The sequence below is a fragment of the Pan paniscus genome, chromosome 15, assembly GCF_029289425.2.
Source record: "Pan paniscus chromosome 15, NHGRI_mPanPan1-v2.0_pri, whole genome shotgun sequence".
NCBI classification, from domain to species: Eukaryota; Metazoa; Chordata; class Mammalia; order Primates; family Hominidae; genus Pan; species Pan paniscus.
In genome coordinates, this window is record NC_073264.2 from 66,087,057 (window position 1) to 66,110,505 (window position 23,449).

General features: G+C 44.0%; 1 protein-coding gene across 3 annotated transcripts in view; it reads left to right on the forward strand.

The window, feature by feature from the left end:
- The first annotated feature begins 8,294 nt into the window (after positions 1-8,294).
- FNTB (farnesyltransferase, CAAX box, beta) overlaps positions 8,295-23,449 on the forward strand; it is a 79,008-nt gene continuing 63,853 nt past the window's right edge. Inside the window, exon 1 of one of the 3 annotated variants that reach the window (XM_063596249.1) lies at positions 8,295-13,021. In XM_063596249.1, the coding sequence (XP_063452319.1) occupies positions 12,878-13,021 (144 nt within the window). In that variant the 5' untranslated portion in view covers positions 8,295-12,877. Of the gene's footprint in view, positions 13,022-13,070; positions 16,037-23,449 lie in introns of those variants that run through there. The other 2 variants (XM_008977771.5, XM_014347593.4) reach the window with 2 other exon arrangements.

Below are 23,449 nucleotides of genomic sequence, written 5' to 3' on the forward strand. Positions count from 1 at the left end.
TAAAAAGCAATGAAAGGCTAGGCGCGTTGGCTCATGCCTGTAATCCCAGTACTTTGGGAGGCTGAGGCGGGCAGATCACTTTGAGGTCAGGAGCTGGAGACCAGCCTGGCCAATGTAGTGAAACCCAGTCTCTACTAAAAATAAAAAAAAATTAGCTGGGCACGGTGGCTCGCCTGTAATCCCAGGCTTGAGAGGCTGAGGTGGGAGGATTGCTTGAACCCATTAGGGGAAGGCTGCAGTGAGCCGAGATCATGACACTGCACTCCAGCCTGCGCAACAGAGGGAGACCTTGTCTCAAAAAAAAAAAAAAAAAAAAAAAAAAGCAATGAAAAGTATATATGTACATACCTGTTTTCAGGCTGAATATTGGATGGAGAATGTATTTTTCGAAAGTAGGTCAAGGAAAGTGGTAAGCCCATTTACTTCATTTGAAAAGGTATATTTCAGGTTAAGTGTCTGAATTATAATAAGAGGGGAAAAGTTCAAGACCAGCCTGGCCAACATGGTGAAACCCCATCTCTACTAAAAATATAAAAAATTAGCTGGGCGTGGTGGCCGGTGCCTGTAATCCCAGCTACTTGGGAGGCTGAGGCAGGAGAATTGCTTGAACCTGAGAGGCGAAGGTTGCGGTGAGCCGAGATTGCGCCATTGCACTCCAGCCTGGGCAACAAGAGCAAAACTCTGTCTCAAAAAAAAAAAAAAAAAAAAAAAAAGCCGGGGAGCGGGGGAGGAAATCCCGAGCCTGCTAGCTACTCTGATTACACAGAAAGCTAAAGGAACTGATGTAGTGGATTCCATTATTTGGAGGTGCACGTCTCTACATTGGGCTTACATGGGGTTTCAGGTGCATGCCAAGGGCTCTGGAGTAAGGCACACTTGGGTTCCAGTCCCAGTGTCACCACTCACCAGCTGTGCAATCTTGAGCACGTTACTGAACCCCCCTGTGACTCAGTTTCCTCATCTCAAAATAGGATATTTAGAGTGACTACCTTACAGGATTGCTGGAAAGATGAAATAAGATAATGCATGGAAAGGACAGGCCGTCGCGGTACCCACGCCTGTAATCCCAGCACTTTGGGAGGCCGAGGCGGGCGGATCACGAGGTCAGGAGACCATCCTGGCTAACATGGTGAAACCCCGTCTCTACTAAAAATACAAAAAATTAGCCGGGCGTGGTGGCGGGCGCCTGTAGTCCCAGCTACTCGGGAGGCTGAGGCAGGAGAATGGCGTGAACCCGAGAGGCGGAGCTTGCAGTAAGCCGAGATCACGCCACTGCACTCCAGCATGGGTGACAGAGCGAGACTCCGTCAGAAAAAAGAAAAAAAAAGAAAGGACAGCACAACACTTGACCCAGCACTCAATAAAGCAGAGGTGCAGAAAACACCTGTAATGTTTTCCCTGTGCATCCCGGGTGGTAAGAATATCCCACAGATGAATATGGCCAGGGATGTTTTCTAGGAACCGAGGCCCAACCTGCTGTGATTTTCCTCCCACGACCACCAGAGTACCGAGCGCAGATCCAACCCAGCCTGACCCCCTTTGGGCACTGCAGCTGCCTTCCCATTGATCGGCACTGTAATGGTAAATAGCTCTCTGCAGGCCTCCTCACTGGGACCTTTAGTGGCTCTCTGCTTGCTTCTGTCTGAGGAAACAGGAAAGAAAATGCAAGCTGACGTGGATTCCTCACTTCATTTTGAAAGAAATGGCTTTCCCTAGGCAAGACAGGAAAGGGAATGAGGTTTGCTGAAGGAATCCAGAGAAATAAATGTTCATACTCATAAAAAATTGAGCATATGTAGTCATACTGGACTGACCTCAAATTCAGTAGCTTACATTGCTTTAGAAAAAAAAAAAAAATGGCTGGGCGCGGTGGCTAACCCCTGTAATCCCAGCACTTTGGGAGGCCGAGGTGGTCAGATCACCTGAGGTCAGGAGTTCGAGACCAGCCTGGCCAACAGGGTAAAACCCCATCTCCACTAATAATGCAAAAATTAGCTGGGCATGGTGGCGCACGCCTGTAATCCCAGCTACTCCGGAGGCTGAGGTAGGAGAATCGCTTGAACCCGGGAAGCAAAGGTTGCAGTGAGCCAAGATCCTGCCATTGCACTCCAACCTGGGCGACAAGAGTGAAACTCTGTCTCAAAAAAAAAAAAAAAAAAAAAAAAGGAGTGTATGTAGTCACACTGGACTGACCTCAAATTCAGTAGCTTACATTGCTTTAGAAAAAAAAAAAGACCAGGTGAGGTGGTTCATGCCTGTAATCCCAGCACTTTGGGAGGCCGAGGTAGATGGATCACCTGAGGTCAGGAGTTTGAGACCAGCCTGGCCAACATGGTGAAACCCCATCTCTACTGGAAATACAAAAATTAGCCAGGCCTAGTGGTGGGCGCCTGTTATCCCAGCTACTCGGGAGGCTGAGCCAGGAGAATCGCTTGAACCCAGGAAGTGGAGGTTGCAGTGAGCCGAGATCGTGCCACTGCACTCCAGCCTGGGCGACGGAGCAAGACTCTGTCTCAAAAAAAAAAAAGAAAAGAAAAGGCCGGGCGCGGTGGCTCATGCCTATAATCCCAGCACTTTGAAAGGCCAAGGTGGGCAGATCACAAGGTCAGGAGTTCGAGACCAGCCTGACCAACATGGAACCCTGTCTGTACTAAAAATACAAAAATTAGCTGGGCGTGGTGGCACGTGCCTGTAATCCCAGCTACTCAGGAGGCTGAGGCAGGAGACTCACTTGAACCTGGGAGGTGGAGATTGCAGTGAGCCGAGATCACACCACTGCACTCCAGCCTGGGCAACAGAGCAAGCAAGACTGTCTCAAAAAAAAAAAAAAAAAAAAAAGAGATGGGGAATAGTTTAGAAACCAAAACCCAAGCTTCAAATATTCATCCTCATCCTCATCTGTGTTCAGTCACTTTCAGAGCCATCATACAGATCTCTCTGTGTGTCTATATGTGTGTGTGTCTATATGTCTGTGTGTGTGTTTTGTGAGATGGAGGACCTAAGATTTTGGGACAATGTTAGCAAAAGAATCATATAGATGGCCAGGCGCGGTAGCTCATGCCAGCACTTTGGGAAGCCAAGGTGGGTGGCTTACCTGAGGTCAGGAGTCCAAGAACAGCCTGGCCAACATGGCAAAACCCCATCTCTACTAAAGATACAAAAATTCGCCAGCATGGTGGCGCACGCCTGTAATCCCAGCTACTCCGGAGGCTGAGGAAGGAAAATCGCTTGAACCCAGGAAGCAGAGGTTGTAGTGAGCTGAGATTGCGCCACTGCACTCCAGCCTGGGTGACAGAATGAGATTCTGTCTGAAAAAAAAAAAAAAAAAAAAAAAAAAAAAAAAAAAAAACCATATAGACTAGTGGAGACAACAAAGTTCACTTTAACCTGGTCTTTGTAAATGAAATACCTAAATTCCGTCCCCTTACCTCAGTCACTCAGTGGAACATTTTGGCATCCTCCTCATTTGTGGTCAACTTGGACTGGGGCACATTTCAGTAGAACTGGGAGACATCTGAGGAATGGTTGCTGAACGTCTTTTCCACTAGAATCCTCCTAGAATCAGTCTCTCAATTATGTGATACTGATTCTTCAACCAGGGAGACAAGTGCCTGCCCCCATCCACCCCCATCCCCACCCCAGCCACACTGAGCATGCACCCAAAGGCACCACTGTGGGACCTGCCATAGCAACAGCTGAACAGCTGGAGAGTTGCACCGATAGGCAGTCCATCACCAAGACTCAACGCGGCTGGACCATGGGGCTCCCCGTTAGTGAAACACCCGCCTCTTCTAGACTTACCCTGTGTTTCCTACTCTGGGGGACTGTTAGTGATGTGCCCGCGGTGCAGAAGGATTTCCTCCTTACCTCGTGATTGAAAGAAACAGGACACATCCCCTCTACCACGGTCTCAGTACTGTCCTCCATTCACATGCTTTTTCTTTGTTTTCCCCTGACTAAATAGAGACTGGAGGAAAGATACTCAAATGACAAGGAAAGAGGGGAGGAGGCAAATTATCAGAGACACGTGCATTTGGGGGCTGGGAACCACAGGAAACAATTCTGATGGTAATTGATGTTGACACAAAATGACCCACAGTACCATTTCAGGTTGTCCTTAGTGTCCTGGCCACCACCTTCATGACTGCATCAGTTTTCTAGGGATGCCATAACAAAGTACCAGAGACTGGGTGGCTTAAACAACAGGAATTTGGCTGGGCGTGGTGGCTCACGCCTGTAATCCCAGCACTTAGGGAGGCCAAGGCAGGCAGGTCATGAGGTCAAGAGTTCGAGACCAGCCTGGCCAACATGGTGAAACCCCGTCTCTACTAAAAATACAAAAATTAGCCAGGCATGGTGGCCCATGCCTGTAATCCCAGCTACTTGGAAGGATGAGACAGGAGAATCACTTGAGCCCAGGAGGCGGAGGTTGCAGTGAGCCAAGATCACGCCATTGCACTCCAGCCTGGGCAACAGAGCAAGACTCCATCTTAAAACAAACAAACAAACAAACAAACAAAAACACACACAAAAACACCAGGAATTTATTTCCCACAATTGTGGCAGTCAGAAGTATGAGATGAAGGTGTCAGCAGGGTTGGTTTCTCATGAGGGATCTCCTTGGCTGTAGATGGCTGTCTTCATGTTCACATGGTGTTCCACCTGTGCCTATCAATGTCCTAATCTCTCTCTCTCTTTTTTTTTTTTTTTGAGACGGAGTCTCACTCTGTCACCCAGGCTGGAGTGCAGTGGTGCGATCTCAGCTCACTGCAAGTTCCGCCTCTCGGGTTCACACCATTCTCCTGCCTCAGCCTCCTGAGTAGCTGGAACTACAGGCGTCCGCCACCATGCCCGGCTAATTTTTTTGTATTTTTAGTAGAGACGGGGTTTCACCCTGTTAGCCAGGATGGTCTCGATCTCCTGACCTTGTGATCCGCCTGCCTCAGCCTCCCAAAGTGCTGGGATTACAGGCGTGAGCCACCGCGCCCGGCCGACGTTGTTCTTTATAAGATCTGCCTTGCAGGAAGGATCAGAGAGACTGCCTGCCAACCAAAGACAAGGAGACGCCATACCCCAGGTCTCTCACATATCAGGACTTATAGGGTCTCCTTTTTTACCTAACTATACACTTAAGACCCCTCTAAGACTGCCTTGTAGACAGCAGGGGAAGAAGGGCTCTGTCAACAGGACAGGGGAGAGTTGACCCTGTAGTTCTAAATTAGCAGACTTGAAAAAGATTGTTTGAAAGGAGTAGTAATAATATACATTGGAAAGATGTCACTAAATCTGTCCAGAAAATTATTTTGAATCTACAAAGGGATACCGTTTGTCCAGTGGAGTGAAACACTGAAAGAGACCTCTTTGTTAATTGAGGTTTTTAACTTCTAGAACATGTGGCATGACGTTCTTTTGATTATGGAGGGCTACCCCAGGCATTGACTTTCAGCTGGCGGAGAGGGGAAGCGAGCAAATAGAGGATCACATGAAAGGTTTTAAAGGGTCAGGTCTAGGTGTGGTGGATATCACATCTTCCACTTTTTATTGGCCAGCACCCACTCACAAGCCTCTGCCTAAATGCAAAGGAGACTGCTGAGCAGCCACTTCCCAGCTGCAACTCTCCCTGTGGAAGGGGAGCCAGTCTCTGGTGGACAGCTCATGTTTCTACCACATACAAAGAAGCTTCAAAGTGGCTCCAACCCTAGCTGTGAGTCAGCATCACTTGTGGAGCTTTGACAAAATGCATGTGCCTGGGCCCCAGCCCCACAGATTCTGATTTAGTTGGTTGGGCTGATGCCTGGGAGAATCTGGATTTTCGAAGGCTCCACCAATGATCCCAGTGCACAGCCAGGCTTGAGAGTCACTGGTATGCCCTACAGTGTACACCTCTGGCATTGCCTCTCAACAGTTTAAAAAAAACTTTTTTTTTTTTTTTTTTTTTTTTTTTTTTTTTTTTTTTTTTTTTTTTTTTAGACAGACTCTTGCTCTGTCACCAGGCTGGAGTGCAGTGGTGTGATTTCGGCTCACTGCAACCTCCACCTCCCAGGTGCAAGTGATTCTCCTGCCTCAGCCTCCGGAGTAGCTGGGACTACAGGAGCACACCAACATGCCCAGCTAATTTTTGTATTTTTAGTAGAGACAGGGTTTCACCATGTTAGCCAGGATAGTCTCGATCTCTTGACCTCGTGATCCACCCGCCTCGGCCTCCCAAAGTGCTGGGATTACAGGCATGTGCCACCACACCCAGCCAAATAAAAAATCATTTCTTAGAGTTTTCAAGGTGAACAATGTTGTTTAGTTGGCTTCCATTTTGTATCTGCTGGTAAAATATTCACCATGATAAACCCAAAACAGGACTGTGAGTCAACACTTTTGCACAGGTTTTCAGTAATAGAGTATATGTAATGATTAATAATATATAATGTAATTTATTTCATATCAACATACAACACAATAAAATAATGCAGCCATGTAGTATTGATGATTTATTGATTTCTGAGAAGCTCACAGCTGTTCTTTGTGCCATAAAATCATTGTACTGCATTTAGAAAGCTATTCTTTTGTTTTTTATGATTGGAAACATTTTATATTCCATTTTGTGTAATACAGAACATTTTAAAAATACATTTCACAATTTCTAAATTTCAATATAATTATTAAAAAATGATTACTTCAGACTAGTCTCTTACAAATGTTACTAAACACAAATATTATACATAAAAGGCCATCTTCATTAAATAGATTAGAATGAATTACTCCTTCAGCTACATTCCCACTGTAAGAGAATACATTCTTGGGGAATATATTCTGTGTGTATGTATTATGTCTTATTTTATGTTTTTATCATTTATATATATTTTTCATTTTTAATCTTTTCTACTTAATAGATTTATTTATATTTATACATTTATTTTATACGCATTTTTATTTACATGGTCTCTGTAGTTATTAGATAGTGAGCTCTTGAAAGATAAGGCTAGTATTATGTTCATTGTCATTATCATCTACAATTATGTTACACAAACAAGCACTCAAATGTTCATTACAATGACTGGAAATCATTTGAACCATTTAACTTATTCAGTGTCTATTATGTCAGGGAGTACAGCAATGAATAAAACAGACCAAAAAAAAAAAAAAATCCCTGCCCCATAAAGCTTACATTTTGGTGGAGAAAGACAGATAGTAAACAAATCAATACACAAAATATAAAGTCTCTGATCTAGTGATGAGAAAAATAAAGCAGGGGAGTGAGATTAAGCTATTACCAAAGGGGGTGGCACTCCCATTTTACATGGGGAGGAAGGAAAGATCTCAAGAAAAGGGAAATTGGGGTTAGATTAAAGAATTTGGGCCAGGCATGGTGGCTCATGCCTGTAATCCCAGCACTTTGGGAGGCTGATGTGGGAGGACTGCTTGATTCTAGCAGTTCGAGACCAGCCCGGGGAACACAGGAAGACCTCATCACTATAAAAAATTTTTAGAAAAAATAAATTATAAAAAAAAGAAAAAGAAAAAAGAATTTGAGTAAAAACTATAAGAAGGGAGGGCAATCCATGTCTATGTCTGGGGCGGAGCTCTGCAGGGAGAGGCAACACAAGCATCAGTGCTCTGAGGCTGCAGCAGGAGAGGTGTACACAGAACAGCAGGGAGGCCAGTGTCAAGGCAGTGAGCAAGCTGGAGAGTGCAAGGGAAGGGGCCAGAGAGGTGATTGGGGTCCTCTAGGCCACCTTGACTTTGAGATGAGAAGAGAGCTTTGAGTGAAGGGGTGGCTTTGCTTACATTTTTAAAAGTTCAGTCTGGCTTTTTCATTTTGTCTTGGATCTTTGAGGCTGCTAGAACAGAATCCCATACACTGGGTACCTTGTCAACAACAGAAATAAAGTCCAACATCAAGGCACCTACAGATTCGGTGTCTGGTGAGGGCCTGCTTCCTGGCTCATAGGTGATGCCTTCTCTATGTGTCCTTATATGGCAGAAGGAGTGAGGGAGCTCTGTGGGGTCTCTTTTATAAGGACATGAATCCCATTTATGGCAGCTCGGCCCTCATGACCCAAACACCTACCAAAGGCTCCACCTTCAAACACCTTCATATTGGGGATTAGGTTTCAACATATGAATACTGGGGGCACCTAAACATTCAGTCTATAGCAAGTTTGTATTAGGGTACAGGGGGACAAGAGTGAAAAGAGGGAGAACAGTTAAGAGATTAGTGTAAGAATCCAAGTAACAGATGATGGTGGCTTGGACCAGGACACTGGCAGTGGGATTGGTAAGCAGTGATCAGATGCTAGATATATTTAGAACAGAACTTACAAGGAGTGAGAAAAAGAGAGGCAGCAAGAATGATTCCAAGGTATTTGGAGTAACTGGAAGGATGGAGTTATCATAATAGAGATCGGGGAGACTGAGTGCACAAGTTTGGAAGGGAAGACCAGCAGCTCTGTTGTGGATATGTTAAGTTTGAGGTGCCTATTGGAGATCTAAGTGGAAATGCAAATAGACATTAGACATGAACTCTGGAGTTCAGGAGAGATCCAGGTTGGAGATACAAATTAGGGAGTTTTCAACCTACAAGTGTTATTTAAAACATTGAGACTGCCTGAGCTGACAGGGAAGTGAGTGCAGACAGATAAGAAGTCTGAGGACTGAATCCTGGGGTACCCCAAGCTAAGGTATCCAAGATATTAGAAAGGCAAGAAGGAGGAAAACCAATGTGAGGCACCACAAGGACAATGTGTTTCAAGAAGGGAAATGATCAACTGTGCAAATATTGCTGGGAAGTCAAGAAGGAAGACTTGAGATCAGGACTGAGACCTGGCCCTTGGATTTGGCGATATGGAATTTAATGGAGAGTTGATAAGAAATGATTGGAAAACCTGATTAGAATGGGCTTGAGAGAGTTGGAAGAGAGGACCTGGAGACGTTAGTAGCAGCAAATCTTTCAAGGGTCTCTGCCAATGAGTCATCGGGAGGTAGCTGGAGAAGGAGTGGAATCAAGAGGGTTAGAGATGCACCCCCCCGCCCACCCCTCATAGCCAGGCGCGGTGGCTCATGCCTGTAATCCCAGGACTTTGGGAGGCCGAGGCGGGCGGATCACGAGGTCAGGAGATCGAGACCATCCTGGCTAACACGGTGAAATACCGTCTCTACTAAAAAAAAAAAAAAAAAAAAAAAAAAAAAATTAGCCGGCCGTGGTGGCGGGCTCCTGTAGTCCCAGCTACTTGGGAGGCTGAGGCAGGAGGATGGCGTGAAACCGGGAGGTGGAGGTTGCAGTGAGCCGAGATCGCGCCACTGCACTCCAGCCTGGGCGACAGAGCGAGACTCCGTCTCAAAAAAAAAAAAAAAAAAAAAAAAGCCCCTCACCCTCCACGCTGCCAAGAATGAGAAAATGGCATGCTTGAGGGAGATCTGGATGATCAAGTAGAGGAAAAATTTGGTGTTTTAGGAAAGGCAAGGGAGAATTGCGACAGTCTTTGGGGAGTGGCGCGTGATGGGAGGGAGATGACCTGGTCCTAGGTAGGAGATGGGGCAGTCATTCCATCTAGGGGAATAGGAGGGACAGGACCGCCGAGTAGGAGGGCACAGATGATGGTGGGCAGTAAACTTGGGGAGGAAGTTAATTACCTAGCGGGATAATAGATGAGTTCTTTCCATTTTCCAAATGTTCCAATATGTATTACTACACAGTTTCACAAGATATTAAAGGAAACAATTCATTCCGACATACGGCTTGTATGAGTGAAAACAGGGAGAACGGTGAGAGCAGTTTTAAAACTTACTCCCTAAACGCACTCCAGGGTCAGAAGCGACCTCTATTGGTTCATTTAGACCATTACTTTTTTCTTTTTCTTGCTCTTAAAAGTATAAAATAGCACGGTCCACATTTAATATTATTTTTAAAGAAACACGATCAGTTTAATTTAGAAAAGAGTATCAGGCATGTGAGTAAAATAAACATAAACCATCTGCAGTCCAAGCTGGAGTTGCTATTATCATGACTAAGAGTTTTCTCTCTATCTATCATTCTCTATAGCACCATTAATATTTATGTTCATTCTGCTTCTTGAATGAGTGGTTTTATTAAACCAAGAGGAGGGACAACTAGTGGGCTATTTGATCCAGGTCTTCTTGATGCTTACATGGAGTACAAACCCCACATATTTTTCATTACTGGTTTCACTTGATTTGGTGTTGTCACTGGGTTTCCTCTGCCTGGGATGTTCCCATCCCCTGGATTAATAACTCACTTCCTCATGGGAGTCTTTCCACACCTTCCAGGCTACCTTAGGGTCCCCCCATCATGCAAGCTCACAACACTCCATGCTTCTTTCTGCCTCATCCCATTTCTCCCAACTGTCATGAAAGAGTCAATTCTGTCATTACTGTTTAATGTTTTTTCTGGTAAGTCATGAGACCCATAATGGCAGAGACTGTGTCTGGCTTGTTCACTGCTGTCTCCTTAGCACTTAGCTCAGTGCCCGGCACTTAGCTCAGTGCCCGGCACTTACCCTGTACTCAATAAACATTAATTGAATGAGAACACACTATCGGGCCGGAGACTCTTGCCCATGTTCCTATTCACATCTTTCGGATCCCACTGCAGAGGAGACTGAATTTCAGAGATGAATTTTTATTTCTAAAATACAGTTTGCAATTGCTTTAGGTGCATCTGTGACAGATGCAACAATTTGTCACAAAACTGTCCCAGCTATTCTTTCAATAGCACAGTCTTCAGGATTGAAGCGTTAAGTTTCCAGCTCTCCTGCAAAGAAACTCTTTGTGACAAAGGCTGAATCCTTAGATATAACCCTGACCTTATCAGACCATTTATTTCCCAAAATATAACTAAGGGAAAGACAGTAAGATGCCAATACAGGGGGCAGTATAATGAGACCATTTCACATTGTGCAGCCTTATCCATGGGTCCTAACCCATACTGTCCCCTTATTTCCAGATTTGGTAATATTCTGGTGCCTCTAGGTCTTAGTTCAGCAACAGTACCACTAAAATGGACATGGTGGTAGTATTTATCCACCTGAGGTCTTTAGGCCAGCCCAGCCTCATCTTTGAAAGTTTTGTGAGTGCTTCTATTTTCTACCAGAGACTGAGAACAGGGGAATGGCTGGTTGTCAAATGTCACTCTGGTCTATAATCCCTGGATCCTAGACATGTGACATGGAATGGAGTGGGAACAGAGTGAAATGCTCTGAGCAGGAAGTAAAGCTTGTCTCCAAGTGTACCCGGAATGTCTGTTATTATCATACCTTCTATAATCTCCTACATAACTCCCCCAGTTTAATCTCTTGGTATTATAATTTTTGGTGTAGTACTTTTGATGCATGCCCTAAAATAAATTCTCTTCTATTGCTTGTCCAAAGGTAGCAGCGTTTTCCTAAAAATCACAACTTTAAACTTGGTTGTTCTGGAGGCAAGTGTGATGAGTAAGTCCACTCCATAAGAATCAATAAGAATTTCTTTTATTCTAGCTGGGCGTGGTGGTGAGCATCTGTAGTTCCAGATACTCAGGAGGTTGAGGCAGGAGGGTCACTTGAGCCTATGGTTTTTGTTTGTTTTTTTGTTTTGCTTTTTTTTTTTTTTTTGAAACAGGGTCTCGCTCTGCCACCCAGGCTGGAGTGCAGTGGCACAATCATAGCTCACTGCAGCCTCGACTTCTTGGGCTCAAGAGATCCTCCCACCTTAGCCTGTCGAGCAGCTGGGACTACAGGCATGCGCCACCACGCCCGGCTAATTTTTTTGATATTTAATAGAGATGAGGTCTTGCTATGTTGCCCAGGATGTTCTAACTCCTCAAGTGATCCTCCTGCCTCAGCCTCCCAAAGTGCTGGGGTTACAGGCGTGAGCCACCGTGCCCAGCACATGTCTTCTAAAAGTTGCTGTTTCTTCCTTTTTCAGGAGTTCTTTCCCATACTGTTCTTCTGGATGACTCCTCGTCATCCTTCGGATCTCAAATGAAAGGTCATTTAGAGAGGCTTGGCCTGACCATACAATTCAATTAGTTTCTTACCCCTTTAGTCTCTCTCATAGACCCTGTTATTTTCCTTCATATCATTTATCACAAGTCTTCATATATTTATTGTGTTGGATACATTCAATTCTGTCGATTTTCTTAGAATGTAAGGTTTCCAAGGGAAGGGACTTCGTTTTGTTCACTTTTGTATTCCTAGAACCTAGCACAATGCCTGACACATAGCAGGTGTTCCATAAATATCTGCGGACTGACTGTCTATTTCACTTATCCTTGTTCCTTCTACTGCATTTCAGTTCTTGCTACTGCAGTGTAACCTCCAAGAGACAGGAGAAAATCATAATGCCCCCCTCCCTCCATCACTGAGTGATACTGAGACGGCGTCCTTGCACGTTTGAGCAGCTGCTGCCTTCTCCTGGGAGGCTGTCAAGTACCCCAAGGTGCACAATAATTCTATTAGTAATTGCGTGACTGAGGCAAATCAGTAGAGCTGTCAGAAATGCTTTCAAACTTAACATTCATTGGGTTCTTGGGCACCTGAAATTGCAAACGATTGCATTACAATTAAGTCAGAATTAGCAGAATGTTAAAGTTCTTTAACAATTTGCGTAACAAACCGAGGCGTCCTACGCCATCTCGCTGAAATGAAATTCGGATGTAGACACCCTTGCGCTTCAGGACTCTACGCTCTTGCAGCAGCTCCTCTGCCCAATGGGGGGCGGCAGCATCTCAGTAACTCACTCGAAAGACGGGTAGGCGAGAGGAGACATTCGCGTTCAAAATCTTTTTGCCTCTATCCGCTCGCCGTAGCGCTTTAGCCCGCTCGAGTTTCAATGCGCGTTGTTGCTTAACGAAGCTGAGTCCTACACACTGTCTGCTGCTCTCCTGATCATGGCTTCTCCGAGTTCTTTCACCTACTATTGCCCTCCATCTTCCTCCCCCGTCTGGTCAGAGACGCTGTACAGTCTGAGGCCCGAGCACGCGCGAGAGCGGTTGCAGGACGACTCGGTGGAAACAGTCACGTCCATAGAACAGGTGAGGTGGCAGGACGGGGCGAGGCGCCCGCGCGATGTGTTCTGGGAGCGCGAGTCCCATTCGCAGGGCCGCCCAGGTGCGGAACTCACCGGGGAACTACGACTCCCACAGCGCACCGCGGCGCCTTTCCTCTGGGAAGCTCCGGGCGCCCAGGCTTGGGCTTCGTCGTGGAGCGTTTGCGCGGCCAGCTTGGGGAAGGGTCGTTTCAAGGTTGGGCTTGGAGGAGAGGGCAGTAGCCGGGTCCCCTCTGCCCTAAAGAACGAGAAGAATCGTGTTCTATGCCTGGAGGACAGAGGCAGCCCGTGCGGGTCGGACAGCCCACTCTGTTCTGCCAGTACTTCGGGAGGTTCTGGGGTGCATAGTGCACTTTTCCCAACCTGCCCTCAGCTTCTGGAGGCAGAGAGCAGGGCCAGGCTGCTGTCATGCCGTTTCACGATCTGTTTAATTTTTGACCTACAGTGCCAGGTTTGGGGGCCCGCCTCGTGGGTGGGCATTTTGGTAGTCATTCAGCCATTTGAGCACCAGCTACGTGTCGGACACAATATTAAACGATAGAAGTTCAAGGAAATAAAACAGCTCCTGACCAGGAGCCTGGTTGGGGGACAGGCAGGAAAACAGTTTGGAAAGTGATCTAATAGAAAGAATGGATTTTGGACTACTAATCATTCCCTAAGGCCTAGAAGTAGGATCGAACCTATCATTTTGAAAAGTGTTTGGTGAATGAGTATATATTCATATGCCCAAAACCATAGTTTTGTTTTTCTTCTTATTCCCTAATTGGAATTGTTCCCAAGGTTGCTATGTGGAACTGTTTATCCATCTGTCCCTAGGAGAAGTGGTTAGGATAATTCTTAACACTAATAAATGAACATTCTGCTGCTTACAGAAATAAGATCTCTTAGTGAGATCAGTCTCCAGGCTTTACCTTGGAGAGACCTGTTTTGTATTTCCTACTTTAAGTTGGAAGCCTGTACTTTGGCAAAATTAGTAACAATAATTGTTTTACTGTACAGTTATGACTAAATAGAATTATAAATTTATAACAGAAACAAGGGCTTGATACGTGATTATTCACAAAGTAGCAGAGAAAATATTTTAACTGGAGATTTAAACTTCATGGAATTTAGGGTAGCAAAGGAAATCCTCACCTCTCGAATCTAGCTAATTCTCCAGGTTGGTTTGCCTACCAGTGTGTCCCAGGGAAGGCTGACTGCAAAAGATTGTAAAGAAATTTCCCATTGATGAAAAACCTACAGGATCTTTGCAGAATTCCTAAATGATTGATTGCTGAGTTGATTCAGGTCAAGTGTTTTACTTATTATCTGACCTTAGACTATGGGATTGCCTTTTTTTTTTTTTTTTTTTTTTTTTTGAGATGGGGTCTCGCCCTGTTGCCAGGCTGGGATGCAGTGGCTTACTGCACCCTCCGCCTCCCGGGTTCACGCCATTCTCCTGCCTCAGCCTCCAGAGTAGCTGAGACTACAGGCGCCCACCACCACGCCTGGCTAATTTTTGTATTTTAGTAGAGACAGGTTTCACCATGTGGCCAGGCTGGTTTGGAACTCCTGACCTCCAGTGATCTGCCCTCCTCGGCCTCCCAGAGTGCTGGGATTACAGTCGTGAGCCACTGCTCCTGGTGCGAGCATCTTTCAAATCTAGACCCAACGGTATGGCAGACAGTAAAGAATCTTATATTTCTTTTTCATGTTGTTATTCCAGCACACATTATTAGAGTCTAGGATGAACAGTTTCAGGTAGTAGGATGATAATGTTGTATCTCATTTTTGTGGCCTGCCTCACTGTTTTAATAATCATGTTAGTGACCATTTATTGAGTCTCAGCACAGTGCTAAATGCTCTCCATATGTGGTATCATTCAATCCTTTCACTTTTTATGGATGAGAAGACTGAGGTTTAGAGACCTACCACATTGGTAGGTTAATGATACATTCATCAAAAGTAACAACCTTGTTAGGAGGAGTTGTTTACAGAGGATATACTATTACTCTTTCAGTTTTAACTAAAGCTTCCATTTACTGATAGCTCAATTTTGTGCCATTGCCAGTAAAAACAAATTGATGGCTGACACCTGTAATCCCAGCACTTTGGGAGTTCGAGGCGGGAAGATCACCTGAGCCCAGGAGACCAACTTGGGCAATATAGCAAGACCCCGTCTCTACCAAAAAAAAAAAAAAAAAAAAAAGTAGCTGAGCGTGGTGGCATGCACCTGTAGTCCCAGCTACTTGGGAAGCTGAGGTGGGTGAATTGTTTTTGAGCTCAGAAGTTCACAGATGAGCCATGATCGAGCCACAGTACTCTAGCCTGGGCAACAGAGTAAAACCCTGTCTCTTAAAACAAAAAATGACTATACTGATTTTGGTACTGGCCTGGGCAACATAGCAAGACCCTGTGTCTATTTAAGATGAAAACTTTTCAAATTAAAAAAAAAAAAACAAAAAATAAATGCTTGTTACCTGCTTCCTATCTGATTATCAGAAGACTCGGTTTATTTGTTAAGCAATAATTTGGTAATAGGAGTTAAACCTATAAATAGTGGAAGGAGTCTTTAGCTGTGAGTCGTCTGTTCCATTCGTTGATTCTTATTCATTCAGCAAATACTCGAGCGCCTTCTACGTGCCAGGCACTGTTCTAGACACTCGGCATAAGTTGTTGAACAAAAGAGGCCAAGTTGATGCCTTTATGAAACTGTTTCTAGGCCAATGAGGCAGTCAATTAAAAGAGTTAATATCTATAGCTATCTCAATATAAAATGTTAATTAGAAACGCTGTGGAGAGTAACACCTTGGGATAGAGGGGATAGGGTGTGTCAGGAATGGGTGGGGTGGGAGCAGGGGAGGTCTTCATATAAGGTGTTAAGGGGAACCCTCTGGTGACAACACATGTGATCTGAGACCTGAAGTCTCAGATGAGGGAGGAAGCCATCATGGATCTGGTGCAAGAGTATTCTGGGCAGAGACAGCAGCAAGCACAAAGGACCAAGGCAGCAGAATGCCAGGTGAGCAGGGGGCTTAGCAAACCAGAGAGTAGGAGATGGGTCAGATCATGTAGGGTCTCACTGGCCTTTGGAAGTACTTTAAAATACCCTGACTGAGATGGAGAGCCACTTGGCTGTATACCTGCCATTTACTGCCCCAGATTCACTTGGCCCTTTTCCAGCCTGCTCTGTAGATGTGCCCCAGGAGGGGGCCCTGCACTGACAGGTTGCCTTGCTTTATGGCTGCGGGCCATGGGAAGTATTGCTGGGGGTGACTGAGAAGGAGAAGAATGAGACCACTGTATTTCTTCCCTCCTGCAGGCTTGTGTGGGGTGGGGTTTCCTTAGACTTAAGGTCACATTTCCTGTCATATGCCTTCTCTGCGGAGCTCTTTGTCTCCCTCCCTCTCCATCCTTCACACCTTCAGGTCTATGAGGAGTTCAGGTACCCCTGATTTACCAGCTCCAGATACTGCATTTTCTCTTGTGGTTTCCCTACACCTGCCCACATCTTTGTAAATAGTTCCTTTATAAACTCTCCTCAAATCACCCACTTTGTGCCATCTGTTTCCTGCCAGGACTTAGACTGATCCATGATCAGAGAGTTTTGAGCAGGGGAGTGACACAGTCCGACTAGCATTTTAACAGGCTCATTCAGGTTACTGTCAAGAGTAGATATGGTGGGGAGTGAGGGTGGATACAGGGAAACCAGTTAGGAGGCTATTGCAGTATCCTGGGAGAGAGGTGACGGTGGCTTAGCTCACAGTGACGGTAGTGGAGGTAATGAGAAATGGTCAGCTCTGGATATTTTTATGAAGGTCTCTACCTTGCTAAGCTGTTTTGTTAATGCAGATGCAGGGAGGGCCTTTCATGACACTAGAGAACAAGACATGGTTGTATTGTTAGTGCCTGCCTTCCTTATTGTGCCATCTGGAATCATCCCATTGCAGACACTCTGATTCAGGCCAGTAGGTTAATACTGATAGTCTCAGAGGTAGCAGCCTTGCCAAAAACAGGTGTTTACAAAAGATACTACTGTTTTTCTTTGAGTTTGTCTTTGAACAGAGGCAAACACATCCTCCACTTTAAATGGCATGGTGTCATTGAACCATTGGCATGGTTCATTGTCAATGAAGTGACTTGAACTCTGAGGGGAATATAAGAGAATTATTAGTCTTGATCCCTGCCCTCAAAATTCTTTTATCTTAGAGAGATAAAAAAGAATATGCTGTAAGGCCGAGCGCGGTGGCTCACTCCTGTAATCGCAGCACTTTAGGAGGCTGAGGCTGGCGTATCACTGGAGGTCAGGAGTTTGAGACCAGCCTAGCCAACATGGTGAAACCTCATCTCTACTAAAAAAATACAAAAATTAGCTAGGCGTGGTGGTGTGCACCTGTAATACCAGCTACTCAGGACACTGAGGCAGGTGAATCTCTTTAACCTGGGAGGCGGAGGTTGCAGTGAGCCGAGATTGCACCATTGCACTCAAGCCTGGGTGACAGAGCAAGACTCCATCTCAAAAAAGAAAAAAATAAGAAGAATATGCTATAGGCAGTCACAGAGTGCTAAATTATGACTGCTTTGCACGAGGATTTTGGGGAGTTGAAAAGCCATCTGTGTGGGCTGAGGTGGTCAGGATGACTTCATGGAGAACGTGGAACTGGGTGGGCTGTAAAAAATAGAGTTTGGGGCAGCCATTCTAGGAGGGAGAGCTGTTTTGAGGGAAGACTCAGGCTTGACTGGGGGCGTTAACATGGCTTACCAGGAACGGAGGGTGCAGGTTGGATGTGGTAGGAAATGAGGTGAGCTGGGCGGGTGGGCCCGCATCAGGGTATTAAGAGGCAGGTGATGTGCTGGCTTCAGGTTCGGGCAGTAGGCCACCACATATCCTAAGGAGGGACCAGTGGAACAGAATCCTGACCTGCTGTTGACTTATTTCAGCTTATAGGATCCAAAATATTAGTAAATGGAGGTGGAACAAATCACTAAATATGATAAAACTTCCCAACTTTTTATGCCTCTGATAGAAGGGACCGGAGCTCTGCTTGGTTAGGTGGTCAGTAGGCTAGCTTTCTGAATCCATTTTATTTTATTGAAATTCAGCATATACCATATTGCCCAAGTGTAAAGTAATCCTGCATATCAAAATTTCCCCATTAAAAAGTCCAAAAGGTTGTTTTTGGTCAAGTTGAAAATACATGTACTTTTAGGTATATAAGTGAAAAATACCTGCTTACAAAATTTACATTTAAATTTGGGTCCATATACCTACTTAAAATCACCTACTTTATAAAGTAACACTAATTTAGAAATGCTGGTTTTCCTCCTCTTCTTTTTTATAAAATGTTTCTTTTCAGACTCTTCACATGCATCTTTGACTTCACTATTTTTATCATCACTGGAGCCACTTTTTGAGTCAGCCAATGTGGATTTCCGGACCACATGTTCAGTTCTTGAGATACATCGTTTTTGAATATGAATAAGGTATTACCACTGAACAGTTTATTCCAAGTTACAAGTATCCACTTGCATAACATTAGACTTTTTTTTTAAGAAAGGGTCTCACTTTGTCGCCCAGGCTGGAGTGCGGTGATGCAATCACCACTCACTGCAGCCTTGACCTCACAGGCCTGCCTTGGCCTACCAAAGTGTTGGGATTACAGACGTGAGCCTAGAATTTTTTTTTTTGCAGTGTTTCCAGTTGGTATATATTTGTGGTCACTGCAACTTAACCACTTTATTACTTTTTCAAATGATTTCTATTTTTTTTTTAAAGACAGGGTCTCACTCTGTTTCCCAGGCTGGAGTGCAGTGGCATGATCATGGCTCACTGTAGCAACTTTCCAGGCTCAAGTGATCCTTCCACCTCAGCCTCTTGACTAGCTGGAACTACTGGCGTGCACTACCACGTTCGGCTACTTTTTGTATGTTTTTGTAGAGACAGGGTTTCCCTGTGTTGCCCAGGCTGGTCCCGAACTCGAGCTATCCGCCCACCTTGGACTCCCAAAGTACAGGCATGAGCCACCGCGCCCAGCTAAAATGATCTTTAAAACGTTGATCTACTGGCCAGGCATGGTGACTGATGCCTGTAATCCTGGCACTTTGGAAGGCCAAGTGGGTGGATAGCTTGAGCCCACAAATTCGAGACAGCCTGGGCAACAGGGTGAGACTCCATCTCTAAAAAAAGTAAAAAATGAATAAACAAAATAAAAAGCTGGCCTTACAATGGCAGTTTACACATGGAAGTGTGAGTTTATATCTCCAGGGATAATTACTAAATTTGTGTTTAATTTATCTTGTTTCACTGATTACCATTAGCCAAAGCAGCCTTAACTGAGGTTGTTTTAGGGTATTGTGTCATCCCCAGCTGGTACTTTGTATTCAAAATAAGGAAATTGCAAAACTTCCTACAGCAAGAGGTACTTTGTAAGTATTTGAATATAAAGTGACTTGTATTTTCTGAGAGAGAATTTTTTTTGAAAAGTCTTGCCTTATATTTCATATATTAAATGACTCTTCTACTACAGCTTCAATGACATGAATCTTAGGCAGCAAATCTACTTTCTGAAACATTCTGTCTCTGGGAGAGGAGGGAGATATAGGAAGCAGAGAAGTGATAGTGCCTGGTATGAAAGTTGGTGCCTCATGAGATTGGCTTTAGATAGAAGCTGTGAAAGAGAAAGTGCCAAATGCATTAGTTGTTGTTTACCACTTACTGAATGGAAACTATTCTCTGCTTTTACTGATTGGATTTCTTTTTTCTTTTTTTATTTTTATTTTTTTTTGAGACAGAGTTTCGCTCTTGTCGCCCAGGCTGGAGTGCAGTGGCGCGATCTCCACTCACCGTAACCTCCGCCTCCTGGGTTCAAGCGATTCTCCTGCCTCAGGCTCCCAAGTACCTGGGATTACAGGCATGTGCTACCACACCCGGCTAATTTTTGTATTTTAGTAGAGGTGGGGTTTTACCATGTTGACCAGGCTGGTCTCAAACTCCTGACCTCAAATGATCCACCCGCTTCCACCTCCCAAAGTGCTGGGATTACAGGCGTGAGCTACCACGCCTGGCCTAGTGATTGGATTTCTATTGATTAAATGAAAAACTCCATGAAATACCTTTTAAACAGAGCTGTCCAGAATGCAGGCATTTGGTTAGCTCTTCATTTATTTATTGCCATGGCACCTAAGTGTTGGGGACCCTAGTACAGTTACTTGATCCCTGGCCCCTAGAGTCTAACACAATCTCTCCATTATTGAACAATACAAACTAATATACATATAGTTATGTATCACTTAACAGTAGAAATACATTGTCAGTAGGAAATTTCCTTGTCATGTGAACATCATAGAGTGTACTTAACACAAATGTAGATGGCATAGCCTACTACACACCTAGGCTATATGGTATAGCTTGTTGCTCCTAGGCTACAGGCTACAAACCTACACAGTATGTTACTGTACTAAATACTGCAGGCAATTGGAACACAATGGTAAATATTTTTGTATTTAAACATATGTAAATATAGAAAAGGTAAAGTAAAAATATGTTATAAAAGATAAAAAATGATAGACCTATCTAGGGAACTTAGCATGAATGGAGCTTGTGGGCCTGGAAGTTGCTCTGGGTGAGTGAGTGAATGAGTGGTGAGTGAATGTGAAGCCCTAGGATATGAGTGTACACTACTGTAGACTTTATAAACACTGTACACTTGTTACTGAGCAGACATTATGAAAAATAAAATAAAAATAAACACGGTATGCTTAAGCTACACTAAATTTATTCATACGCTTTTTTCTTTCAATAATAAATTAAACCTAGCTTACTGTAAATTATTTACTTCATAAACTTAAAAAAATTTTTTACAGCTTTTTGACCCTTTTGTAATAACAGTTTAAAACACAAGCACATTGTACTGCTGTACAAAAATATTTTCTGTATATTTTTATTCTGTAAGCTGTTTTCTACTTTTAAATTTTTTAACTTTCTTTTTACCTTTTAAACTTCTTTGTTAAAAACCAAGACACAAACGCACACATTAGCCTGGACCTAGACAGGGTCAGGATCGTCAGTGTCACTGCCTTCCATCTCCACATTTCATCCCACTGGAAGGCCTTCGGGGACAGTAATAGGCATGGAGCTGTCATCTCCTAGGGTAACAGTGCGTTCTTCAGGAATTCCTCCTGAAGGACCTGCCTCAGGCTGTTTTATAGTTAATTTTTTAAATAAGTAGAGTTACACTCTAAAATAATAATATATAGTATAGTAAACATGTGAATTAGTAATGTAGTTGTTTATTATCATTATCAAGTGTTATGTACTGTACATAATTGTATGTGTTATACTTTTATAACACTGGCAGTGCAGTAGGTTTATTTACACCAGCATCACCACAGGCATGTGAGTAACGCTTTGTGCTACAACATCATGAAAGCTGTGTTACTAGGCTGTAGGGATTTTTCAGCTCCATCATAGTCTTAACGGGACTGCCGTGGAATATGAGGTACGTTCTTGACCAAAACATCCTTATGTGGCACATTACTATATTAGTTTATATCATATATGTGTGTATAGTTTATAAGTTGATACATACTTAGTTTATATTATATATTTTAAAGATATATGTGTATATCTTTTTATACACATATATCTTTTTATATATATACATGTGTGCATATAAGTGTATGTATGTATATGTACGTATGTATGTATGTATGTATGTATAAAGCCTGACGAGCAAACTTGAAAACATTCTGTACACAGAAACACCTAGCCTGGGGCTGGGTGCAATGGCTCATATCTGTAATCTCTGCACTTTGGGAGGCTGAGGCACGCGAATCTCCTGAGGTTGAGACCAGCCTGGCCAACTTGGTCAAACCCTATCTCTACTAAAAATACAAAAATTAGCCAGGCCTGGTGGCAGGCACCTGTAGTCCCAGCTACTCAGGAGGCTGAGGCAGGAGAATCGCTTGAACCTGGGAGGTGGAGGTTGCAGTGAGCCGAGATCATGCTATTGCACTCCAGCCTGCGTGACAAGAGCAAAACTCTGTCTCAAAAAAAAAAAAGAAAAAGAAAAAAGAAAAGAAACAACCAAGCCTGGGCTGGGCACCGTGGCTCATGCCCGTGATCCCAGCACTTTGGGAGGCTGAGGCAGGAGGACTGCTTGAAGCCAGGAATTTGAGACCAGCCTGTGCAACATGGTGAGGCCCATCTCTATTATAAGAAAGAAAGAAAGAAAGAAAGACAGAGAGGGGAGAGAAAGTAAGAAAGAAAAGAAAAACATCTAGCCTGTGCCCTGTCAGGAGCAGGGGTAAACTCAACTCTTGGGTTCCCTTTTTGCCATCTCGTGAGTGATCAGTTGCCTCATGATTAGAGAAGGTGAGAGAGGTACTGTTAGGCTTAACATTTGTTAGGTTATACATTAAATAATGGGAGAGCTGGCCTTGGAACCTAACAGTTAGGTATAACATTGTGTTGATGGGAAAACAAATAAGGTCTAAAAACCAATGAACTTTGAGAACACAGCTTCTGCGTATGTTGTGGCCTGCCTATCTAAGTAGGTGTAGGGGATGAGGTATCACAAAACTAAGCACTTTGAAATCCTTTTCCTTTATTTTTCTAAGAAATTTATGGTTAACAAAAGTATAATAATGTAATTAAGAGCCATTTTTCTATAACCAAGAATTAACATTTGCTAACATCTTTTTTTTTTTTTTTTTGCTTCTGGTTATTTGTTTAAAGGAAAAGCAATTAGAAATATAGCCAAAGCCTCCTTTAACCCTATCCCCAGTTCAGTGTGCCTCCCACCCTTCCCAGAAGCAGCCCTTATCATAAGTTGTGTGTGCATCCTTCCACTTCACTTTTAATCCTTTTATGCATTCATAAACAACTGGATTTGTGTTTTTAAAAATTCACATAAATTGTCACACTGTCATTTTGCCTTTTTTCATTTCACAGTAAAAAAAGAAACAGAGTCTTGCTTGATCAGTTGGAGTCTTGTCAGATTTCTCTGATGGTCGTAATTTTGGAAAGACAATCTCCCTTTAGGATTGTGAGAGGGTCCTGAATTCTGCTAAGATGTAGGTGTAAAGGATAACCTGCGATTATTCCAGAGGTCACAAGATTTAGAGCTTTCTCAATTACTCGTGTAGATAACATCCCAATTGCAGAACCTAAGATTGGCTGTTTGAGATGTCTTTTCAGATTTTTGCATTTCTGACTGGCTGACTCCACACAGACAGGTCCTGTGGCCCCACCCACAGGCTGACTCAGTGCCGGAGGACCATCTTCCTTCCACATCCCTATGATTTCATCCCCAACCAGTCAACATTCCCATTCCCTAACCCCCTGCCCACCAAACTATCCTTGAAAAACCTCCAAACCTTTGGGAAAATTGATTTGAGTAATAACTCTGTCTCCAGTGTGGTGTGGCCAGCTGCA